The 11,916-nt window shown below is 35.4% G+C and overlaps 1 protein-coding gene across 2 annotated transcripts in view; it reads right to left on the bottom strand.

Moving 5' to 3' along the window:
* Window positions 1-11,916, bottom strand: part of ft (cadherin-related tumor suppressor fat) — a 155,915-nt gene continuing 143,999 nt past the window's right edge. Inside the window, exons 9-15 of one of the 2 annotated variants that reach the window (XM_069500366.1) lie at window positions 10,555-11,361; window positions 4,680-4,751; window positions 4,246-4,394; window positions 2,066-2,317; window positions 1,800-1,991; window positions 895-1,069; window positions 1-74 (exon numbers count right to left, since the gene is read on the bottom strand). In XM_069500366.1, coding sequence (XP_069356467.1) covers window positions 2-74; window positions 895-1,069; window positions 1,800-1,991; window positions 2,066-2,317; window positions 4,246-4,394; window positions 4,680-4,751; window positions 10,555-11,361 — 1,720 coding nt within the window. In that variant the 3' untranslated portion in view covers window position 1. Of the gene's footprint in view, window positions 75-894; window positions 1,070-1,799; window positions 1,992-2,065; window positions 2,318-4,245; window positions 4,395-4,679; window positions 4,752-8,086; window positions 11,362-11,916 lie in introns of those variants that run through there. The other variant, XM_034971433.2, reaches the window with a different exon arrangement.

The following is an 11,916-nucleotide window of genomic DNA, read 5'->3' as shown; positions in this document are numbered from 1 at the left end:
CCTAGTGTTTGTTCCTTGGGCCAAGTGCATAGGGAGGTTTGGAGTTGGTTATAAAGAAATAGGAACCTGATGCGCTGAAAAATAATTAAAACGTGATATTAGATACTTCTTAAACAACTTACTACCTAATAATTTAAATGAAAATCATAAGGTCTTTCCAGAACTTAACCTGTCCTTATTGCCAATCTTTTTAGCTGTTACCTGCGCAGCAGATTTCTGAGGTAGAGTGAATGTGGAGCGCATATTCCTTGAAAGGTCGCAATGGAGAGTAGTTGTGTCTGTCCTTTTTCAGAAGGGGGACTTAGGAATAAAGAAGAAGAATGTGAAATGAAATTTTGCAGAAAGGAGTAGAAAAAGATCATAGATCGATGAGATAGATGGATTGTGTGAAATAGGACAGGTATATAATATAGGAAGAGATCCGGTATTACGATGAGGGTAGATACCCTCATCTGTTATTTAATAATTATTGTGATAAAGATTATATGGTGGATAATGTGTAGATTGATGCATAGATTGCCTAGCTAAATCACGTGCCAAGGATGTTCAAAATTTTTTTCGAGTCGAAAGTCGAAAGTCGAACTTCGAGCATTTAGCAAGGCAACCTATGTGCAATGTATTAATCTACACACTATCTACCATATATTCTATATCACAATTGAATAACTGATGAGGGTAGATATTTCTAATAACGGATCTTAGACCTATAGAGTACGTTAGTATATAACCATTCAATGCTTAGACCAATAGTTTTATACGCATATGGTGATGCGTATAAAAATAGTGATAGAGCGTTGACGATTGATAGAAGTGAGTGGAAGACGACAATTTGTGCCGACCCCGCATAGAGTGGAATAAGGACAAGAAAAAGAAGAAATTAGTTTAGTTACTTACTTGTTTGGAACGTATTCGCCGACTATAATTTCCTCATCTTGTGTGTCTATATTTTCACACCAGCCTAACATGTATGCGATCCAAGAGTAGCACTTGGTCGCGTAAAAGCCTTTCGTGGTTGTGATTGACTCAGCAAAATATTGTGGAGCTCTATCGTGGTCGCAAGATGACTTAGCTATAATATTATATCATATTAATTATTAGGTAAGACGGCTACCTATTAGCCTAAATACTTAACTTTATAAGCCATGTATAATACGCTACATGGTCGAAACGGTAATCGGGGAACGAACGCCCCGCAAACCCGACATCCCCCGCGCTAACCCGGTGCGGGCGAGTGCGGGGGATGTGCGGTCGTGCGGGGCATCCCCCCGCCTCATACCCCGATTGTCATCTCAACCAATCGCGGACTAGAGTTAATGTTTCAAATGTAATAAAAAAACACCCTTGGCAAGGCACTCCGCTAAAACCGACAAATCCGTATCGTACAACGTAGGTACAGCATGCGACATGCACTGCCCGCTTTCCCTCTACTAACATGCAGTAAAAGCTAGCAACACGGTGCGTGTTGCAGATAGGGCGGTGCATTTATCACATGCTGCACGTTGTACCAATTGAGATTTGTCTGTTTTGGAGGATTTTTGGATGGACTTTTTTAAGTAAATGTCCTGTTGCAACTCTCGATTTTTCGAGACAAAAAGCTAGGATGCAAGCTACCTTTTTCGGTGCCAAATTTTAAGGTAAACCTTTTTAGTGGGCCGTGCAAAAATCGCGAAAAGTCAGACACACTTTCTTATTTATAAATTAGTATGGATATGGGTAAACACAATTAACTAAACTAAGTATTAGTTATAGAAATAAAAATAAAAATAAATAAATGTTTTACCGTATATAATATTACTCACTCTTATTTTCAGTTTCAACACAACCAGGTTGAGTCAGACCCCCATTTGCATAGAAGTCCACATGCCCACAGTCCTCTAGTTTCCCTTTATACAACGCGTTTGTGTGAATGACATCGACGAAGTATGCATCATCAGAATCGATTTTATTCTTTTTATCATTTGTTACGAACAAAGGTAGAGCTGGATCTAGCGCTAAAATTATTTATAGAAATGGCTATCATGGCTCCTATAGTGGTTGAAAAGATAAATATAAATATCTTATGTACCCGTTATCCTGCTAAGTTTTCCCGACTTCAGATGGTTGTTTATGTAGCCAGCCACTTGTCCACCAAGGCTAAATCCAATCACGTGAATATCTGAGAGTGGGAAGTTATATTTCTGCACTAAGTTGTCAACCAACTGTGCTGTACACATCCCGGCCAATTCAGTGTTGTGGGCTGCTTGAAAGTAGCAAGGGTCTAATACTATAGGGTTATAGTCGACACTGATTATATTGTAATTGCAACATTCCATGTACGCTAAAATATAAAACAGGGTAAGATAACAAGGGCGATATTATACAAGTGGTAAGGGATATGCTGACAAAAACTTCGTGAATTAGTAAATCCGCCTCATACCCATCACGACCTGCCGCGAACTATAAGTACTCGTACTACTACATATGGCTTACCGATGTAACAGTAACATTTTGCACGCAATGTATCGCGGAATGCGATCATAACCCTCGACCGCTGTCCCCCGCCAATGCGTTATTGTTCGTAAATTACTTTCATTGAATTTTTTGATAAAAAACTAGTCGCGCACCTACAGAAGCTTTGCAGTTTTCTGTTAAATATCGTCATTTTATTGTATTATAACTCATAACAAGTTGGGATAGATTCGGGTGATTCCACGTCACGTAATTTGTTTAAAAAAACCGTTAAAATTACGAAAAGACCGATGGATAAAAAAACCGACTTCCAAAACCACTACAAAGTGAAAAATAACTTTTTGTTTGAAGTCAGGCGAGCTTCACGCTTTAATTTCTAGTTACTTTTATTATGCTCGCCCGACTTCCTACATACATACACGTGTAGAAACAAAAGTTATTTTTTACTTTGTAGTGGTTTTGGAAGACGGTTTTTTATTTTTTATTTTTTTTAGCTTTTTAGAGTAAGTAGTCATTGCTTGGTACCTAAAATATTAATTCACCACCAAAACTTCCCAAATCCACACGGCTTAGGAGTTCAGTACCTTCCAGCATCAAGATTGAAGAGTTGGGACTTGGAATTCCATAACAAAGTCTATGCTCGGTATTTACAATGTTATTTCACTAGGAACAGTTCGTGAATCTCTATGGTTTAGGAGTGCTGTACATAAAATATCAATTCACCATCAGAAATTCCCGAATCCCCACGGCTTAGGAGTTCAGTACCTTGCAGCATCAGGGTTGAGGAGTTGGGATCTGAAGTTCAATGGTGTAGTCTATGTTTGGCAATAATATTACATCATTCGCAGTTCTTGAATCACTATAGTTTAGGAGTGCTGTACCCTACATCATCAGGGTTGAGGAGTTGTGACTTGGAGTCCAAGCATGAAGTCGTTGTTTGGTACCTTCAACATTAATTCATTGTGAAAACTTCCTAAATCTTGATAACTTAGGTGGGCAGTAACCCTGCAGCATCAGGATTGAGAAGTTGGATCCAGAAATATTTATGGGACCACCACGGTATTGCATATCGGTCCAGAAAAAAAACAATGTACATACATAAAAAACCGGCCAAGTGCGAGTCAGGCTCGCACACTGAGGGTTCCGTAACTACAGTCGTATTTTTTCGACATTTTGCACGATAATTCAAAAACTATGATGCATAAAAATAAATAAAAATCTGTTTTAGAATGCATAGGTAAAGCCCTTTCATATGATACCCCATTTGATATAGTTATCTTACTTCGAATATTAAAAACCTTACTATTAGTTCATGACCACAATTTAATTTTTTTTGTGTGATCTAACCCTAAATTCACGGTTTTCAGATTTTTCCCCTAAAGCCAGCTATAAGACCCACCTACCTGCCAAATTTCATGATTCTAGGTCAACCGGAAGTACCCTGTAGGTTTCTTGACAGACAGACAGACAACAAAGTGATTCTATAAGGGTTCCGTTTTTCCTTTTGAGGTACGGAACCCTAAAAAGGGCCGAATTGAGAACCACTTCCTTTTTGGGAGTCGGTTAAAAATACCAATGCTGATGGACTCAGAATCATGTACTATATCCAGCTGGTTTCAGTTTTAATTAGCATGTCCCTTCCGCCTGTCTTATAAATATATTTTTTGGTGGCATGTCCATAAATGTATCATTTTACTTGACACCTGTGTACTTATACTTACAAAATTATTTATTTTTTAACAAAAAATTAACTTAATTAAATTGACTAGATACGTGTATAATTATTTTCATTATTACCTGGCCTTATTTCTGTGTTCGGTGAAAAGTCCTTGTACCCTGTATAACCGTGTATTAATATTTTTATTGGAGCGTGTTTGACCCACGGGGCTAAAGTGATAGAATCAGGTTCATATATTTTTAATTCAACTGGTTTGTTTTGGTTGGCCCTGTTCGGTAAAATAAAATGTCGGGTAGGTAATTACTTTCGTAGTGAAGAGGGTATCTAAGAAGCTATCTGTGTTTCAAATTATACCTATCAAGATATATTCAGTAAATCAAAAGAAACACATATGTAGATACATTTCACGTTATTGTGCAAATATGAATTAAATTGATGCGAAAATTCACAGGCAAAGCGATTAACTATGTATCTACGTACTACTATGTAGGTAGGTACAGTGGATTGGCCATTTCCGCCATTTAATTCATAAAATAGTATAAAATCTACTCACCTAGTGTAAAGCCAAAAAGTGATATTTTTATTAGGACATTTTAAAGGTGGTGTCACGCAATTCGAATAAACAGTTGGTATTTCCATTGCTGAAACTATAATTATTTCTTTTATCCATAATTATTAATGCGAGATGAATAGGATTCACTCATAACCTTCATTTATATAATTTTCAAACAAAAATGTAACTCACAAAATATACACAACCATAAAAATATCGATGTCCAGACTTTCATCTTCATAAAAGATAAGATAATTAATTGGCTAAAAAAATCTATATTTAATAATGTTATTTTTAAAGTTGTTGCCCCATAATATTATTTATGACTTCCTAAAATAAGCAATATTTCAACACTACTACTAGTCCTTAGGCTGTCTAATGACTGATGAACTGAACTTTAAAAATTGTTAATGAATTTTCAGTTTAAACTATTTTTTTACTTTGCCCTTAACTTTTTTATGGGCAATCCTTACCGCAAACACTTATAACACCAGTTATTTTTTTACGTATAATACAGTTAGGTTTAAGTGTGACAATATGGTACTTATCTGGTATCAAGAACTAGGCACACTGGAGTAGCAAATTTAGAAAATTTTTCATAGTTCTTATCATTTCATACATTCATATTATGACCTATTACCTACCATGAAACATTTTTATCGATTTCATCTCACACACTCATAGAAAATTATATTTTTTGCAATTGAATGAATCTGATTTTCCTACTCAAGATATTCTTTATTATTTGTATTCCCATTTACCTCACATGCACGTGGGAACTCCTTAATTTTCCGGAATAAAAAGTAGCCTATGTCTTTCGATGATGCCAGCGACTTCGTCCGCGTGGATTTAGGTTTTTTAAAAATCCCGTGGGGTTTTTTTAATCTTACGGGATAAAAGCTTACATCTCCCCGAGATGTAAGCTGACTCTGTACCAAATTTCATCAAAATCGGTTAAACTGTTGGGTCGTGAAAAGCTAGTAGACAGATAGACACACTTTAGCATTTATAATATTAGTATGGATAGTATGGATTATCATATAGGTCATAGCCAGGGAGAAGAAAATAGTTTTTAATATTGTATCGTATTAGGACTATAGTAGTAGCAGTTAGCTACTTGATATTATAAAACACCTCTTTAAAAACGGCGGCCACGAAACAGCTGTTCCGTATAGCAGTCGTTACGTCGGACCCAAGGCGGGCTGTTCGACTTTTGTCATCCGCACCACCTGAGGGTCTGGTGCACTTTGACCGCCCGTTGTGCCAGATTCTATTTTCCACGCACATGCAAACTGTGGAATCAACTCCCTGCGGCGGTGGTCCTACTAGATTACACCATTGGGGTTAGTCAAAGGGCGGGGATCAACACATTCCTGAAAGGCCGGCAACGCATTGGCGGTTCCTCTTGTGCTGCAAACGTTCAAGGGCGGCGGTAATCACTTAACATCAGGCGACCACCTGATCTTTAGCTCGCTATTTTTTTAAAGTTTGTTTGTTGTTTTTTGATTCTAGAATATCAGTTGGAGTGAAAAGCAAAAAAATCTTTGTAGGTATCATTGTTTTTGATTATTTTGGTAACAAATGCAAGATGCACGATGGACAAAATGTGCCACTAAGGTTCTCTTTTCCAATAGAAACTTTTAACTATGAACGAAGATAATGGACCGATTCTTAGGTATAAGTACGTTTATAAGATTAGGTTAGTATAATATTATAATATACTTATTGGCTTTATTCATAGGCTGGATTGTAATCTTAGTAGAGTACTGCTACTACTTCTGCTTTACGATCAAGATAATAAAATATTTTTTTGCATTCATAGCTAAGATTTTAAAATATGAGCGTAAAGAAAAATTATGTTTACCTGACATGCTCCATACACTCGCTGTTCTAAAATATGTTAATGAAGCCAATTATTTATCAAACTTTACAGGCATTTTTTTATTGCTTTGCGACCTTATCGCTGTATTTACAAGTGCTTATCGCCGCATAATTAGAATATTAAGGGCTTAAATTGATAAACACATTGTTACGAACTAAAAACTGTTATGTAGATACATACGTAGATAATAAGAAACAATCATTAATTTTAGGAAAATTGTGATTGAAATTTTAATTGAAAGAACAAATTTCAAACCCCTATTTTACTCCCTTAGTGGTTAAATTAAAAAAAAATAGTTCTTAGCGGATGCCTACGTCATAATAGCAACTACCCGCATCCCAAATTTCAGCCCGATCCGTCCAGTGGTTTGTACTATGCGTTGATAGATCAGTCAGTCAGCCACCTTTTCCTTATTTAGATATCAAAATACAGATCTTTAATAATAAAGATTCGGAAAGGTATTTACTGACCTGCGTTTACTGTACCTAATGTTTAAGTATGTAACACAGACATGGATTTGTAACAATTTGACAACGTAAATCAATCGATTGCGATTATTAAGCAACCTTTAACCATATCGGTAACTGGATATGAATTCGGCCTTTTCGTTTCTTGCGTATCTCGGAGAGCACAACTAAGCTGTCGGTCTCAGTTATTAATTATTATCCCTAGCATCTGATAATTGGGTATCGGACTGTAGTAATAAAATGAACAGATTATTTGTGTAGCGGTAGTTTATTCATTATGAAAGAATAATTTAAAAAAAATCATAATTTTCATTTATTTTTAACATTAACGTAACGTTGTACGGAAGGTAAATAATGACGTCACAATCCGTAAACGACAATTTTTTCAATTTTTTAACATAAAAATAAGATTAACTTCTGCGGGAAAATAATTTTTATGTTAAAAAATTTAAAAATATTTGTCGTTTACACCATATTATAACGTCATTAATCGCTTTCGGTATAGCGTGACGTTAATAATTATATATTTTAAAAATGAATGAAAATCATGATATTTCTTTAATAATGAATTCTAGCCCTATAAACTACCACTATACAAAAAAATCACGTCAATTCATTACTACAGTCCAAGACTGTAAAATATAAGAGGCAAAATGAATAAAATAAAATAAAAACCTCGTTCGCTAAGTCGAGTTGTATGCTGAAGGATCTGGAAAGCGACCGCTTTTCTATCTCAAGAGAACTCCTACCATTATATGACCATTATATCATTTTTCCTATATAAATAATTCTCTATTGGCAGACAGTATAGTTTGGTCCTTAGTCCGGGTAACCAAACTTTTGGCACCAAAAGGTATCAATTAGTTCGGTGCTTCGTACCAACCGAACTACTGCCACTAAAAAGTTGCATTAGTTTGGTTAACCGGACTAACCAGCGAAGTAACTACTGCCACTACACAGATATTTTTTTAACAAACTGCGAATTCTGATTATGATTTTTAATGGTAATTAAAAATTGGTGGAACATGTCAGGTAAATAAGTGCACAAAATAATTTAAATGAATTTATTATTCACAACAGTTTCAGTAAGTATAAGTAAATCAGTCAGTTCGTTTGATGAGAAGACGCATTTGGCACGTTGTTCACTAATTAATATGGCTCATAACAAAACTGCATTAAAGCACCTATAAATATTATATTATGTAGTCTGTTTACGTAAAATGTAACACACATTTAAAGCTTTTGAATAGAAACATCTCTTGAATCTTATGATATCCGAAATGTGCAATTTTTTAATGTTTATAATAACACAGTTAATTCAATTAAAGTGCAAAATTAATAAAGATATATAATAATCGTTTTCTATCATCACTGAATTTATATTTAGTCAAAAATCTATTATGAAACATCTCGAAAAATAAGTCTTCCTCAACGCAATACCTACTACCTATTTATACAAAAATATTTAAGTACATCTTACATTAATATCTACAATTGTTCTACATTAATTATATACAATGAGGTTCATGATATTAACCATCTAACACAGATTCATATTTAATTACTTACATTTCAACAAGATATGGCAAGAAAAATGAAACTAAAAAGACCTTGATACAAGATCCTAACAATTTTGTACAACAATAATTGTAAATTTACATAACTCAAAAAATATTTACAATTTTATAGAACTTAATTCATTACAAGGAATCAAACATATTCTTCGGATGGTTTCGGTGTTCCATTTGGCAGTCTCAAAGAGGAAGACATTCGACCATTTACGGAGTCAGGTAACTCGGCAATATCTTTGAAAACACCAATCATACTTTCAAAATTAGGTCCCCAATTCAGTAGATAGTCCCAGCCGAGAGTGGTTGGTGCTGGAGAACCATTTACCTGTCTATAAAGAGCCGAACCTACGTGTGGAGCTAAGTCATCATCTGATGCAACCAACGTACTCAAAGATCCTCGGAACGAAGAATCAAAACTTTCATATGGAGGCGGTAAGATAGGTTTTTTGTTATTATTTCCGGTATTTACATTTGGCCTTCTTACATCGTCTGGTTTATCAGCACTTATGCTATTATTATCGTATTCTATTTCAGAACAAGTAAAACTGTCATTGCCACTTTCATCATCTGAGCCAGTGGAGCTCCTATTGTCTACTTGTTGTGAATGATGTCTATGTGACATATGGTGACCAACAACTCCTCCACGTGGTGCTTCACTTGAGCTGGATACAGCATCTAGCGTAGATACGAGACTTGAAGTTCGTTGCCTAGCATTCATTCTTTCTATTTCTTCCGCGGTTAGACCTACTGCACCAGTGCCCACCGAAACAACTTGAGAAACTTGAGCTGTAGCACTGGGAGTTTTCCTGCCAGCTGATGAAGTTTGTCCGCTAAGTTGGGACATCACAGGGCTATTTAAACTACGTTCGCTATTGCTATGTAAAGCATCTTTACCAACTCCGCCTGAACTTGATGTTGTAGCCAATAGCGCACTTTGGAGTGGTTTTCCAGATATATCATGAAGAGTAAGTATTCTCGGTTGTTGGCTCAGTTCACTACTAGGTGATAAACGAGCAAGAGGAGTTGTCTGATGTTGTCTTGGTTGCGGAGGCGGCTGTGAAGCTTGTGACAGTACTCTGGGTGGATATCCACTAGGATGATGTGGAGAGTGTCTATGTTGTGGAGTTTGATGTTTATGATGATAACCTGCAATTGGTGGTGGTGTTGCTTTGTATTTTCGAACACCTGCGGCTTCGCGGAATCCTTTGTAATGGTAAACTATGTCTATATCAGACGGTGCTATTGAACTGGCATTCTCTAGATCATAATGTTCAGGAATTTCAGAATTTATATCCATCCCACTTGGATGATCATGAGTATGATGCGAAGTGTTTGAAGAAAGAGGTGGTGGAGGATGATGATCTTCTCTAAGTGCAGGACTTTTGCCAACTACTTCACGTTCTATTATATCAGGACGCTGTGGTCTAGGAGCATCTAAATTCATTATTTCACGATCTTTGTATTTTTTTGACAAAAGCTCTGGGCCAACAATGTGACCAACGTTTCGCATAATATCTGCATTTTCTGACATATAACTATTTAAACTTGTTTCATTGTTATGAATATTTCTGTTCATAAGACTGTCATTTGTTCCAGCTATAAGATTAGGTGCATTCAGCATTGCAGGCCCCCCATTTTGTTTGGTATGTAAAACGTTACTTTTACTAGCTGGTACACTGCCTTTTTCTTTCTTTTGCTTACGTAGACGAAATACAATAAAAGATGCAAATATAGCGACTATTAGTATAATAAAAAATACTATTACAAGTGTTAACCCTATACTTAGGGGATCTGGGTTTTGAGCCAATCCTATGCCAAAAGCGCTGTGGCATCCATTTAGGATTTTACCAGTTCTGGTTACTTCTTTAAAAATGCTACCATTTCCAGCAAATGGTTGAATTTCATTATTAATTGTAAAATTTGCTAAACAACCTTCGAACTTATTAAAAGTTGATACCCACTCAGCTTTCGTTCCTCCCAGTGATATAGTAGTTAAATATGGATCCAAAAAGTCATGAACGCCCGCAGCATCCAGTTCCTCACCAATATTTCTATTATCTACAATTACTCTTATACTTCTTCCATGAGATAATAAAGTAATATTGTGCCAATTTCCATCCGCAACATCGAGTTGTTCAGTTTGGCTCATGTTTACTATAGTGCTTTGTTTTGAAGTATAACAGACTCTACCCCCTAATAATTCTATAAGGGTATAATATTTTTCAGTAGCTGCGTAAAAGAGTACTCCATCTTTTTTATGAGTCCTAAAGAAAAATGATAAATATTTCGCAGGATTATTTACTTTCACACTATTTTTGCCAGTGCTTTTACCGATTTTCTTCTCCCATATAGTATTGCCACTGTAAAAGGTTTCAAGTAATTGCATTCTTCTGTGTTTTTCTGATATAACATACGTAACAAAACCATTTTCACCAATTGAAATACTTTGTAGAGAATTCGAGCAATCTGGTGAAATAAAATTATTACTGCATTTACAATAGTGTGTTCTCCACATATCAAAGCACTCTCCCGCTCCACAAATATCTTCCTTATAACAGGCTCCTTTTTCTTTTCGTTTACAGTTAGGTTCTACTCCACGTGCTTGTAACGGGTTCGTTAAATTTAGTACTCGACCATTTATGGTAATACTATGCATACAGCCAACGAAGTCATCGGAATGAATTTGTCCTGGACGTTCTAATACTGGATCTGCTTTATGTAATCCACCAATTAGGAGAGGTTCGTTATTGAAGTTCAAAGTTCTGTAAAAATAAAATATTAAAAATGTTATATTATATTTATTTTGCATTATTATATTAATTTATAGGTACACCTTTTGGTGTGAAATATTTAGACGGTCGCAAAGAATAAACAATTAACTACATTTTCGTGGATTTCACTTTTTGCATAAATTGACTATGAATTTGTATGCTATCATAGGATTTTTAAATTCTTATTATTTCCCGATATTTTCTCATTTATGTAAAGACAACTACACCTAATTTTCAGGAATTGACTAAGTACAACCGGACATGTACTGTAGTCGTCCGTATCGAAGTTCACGAGTTGCCTCTAGTTACCAATCATGCCCATAGTTAGACATCTGCCACTTGTCCTTTTCTAAGTGCATTTATTTTATTTTGTTACATTTCAAGATCTAATCATAGTTTTAATTAATCCTACATTTTTTGTACGAACCATCGCTGTAATTTGGAAAAAATTAAAGTTCATTTTTTTTTCTTTAAATCTCATTTTTATAGATAATCGTTTGTTTTTTGCGACCGTCAATTTATAGTCATGTTTTCATTTTTTTTGCA

This window comes from Maniola hyperantus, chromosome 8 (genome assembly GCF_902806685.2).
Source record: "Maniola hyperantus chromosome 8, iAphHyp1.2, whole genome shotgun sequence".
Lineage (NCBI taxonomy): Eukaryota > Metazoa > Arthropoda > Insecta > Lepidoptera > Nymphalidae > Maniola > Maniola hyperantus.
Note: the sequence above shows the minus strand (reverse complement) of the source record. Positions and strands in the feature narration are given on the sequence as shown.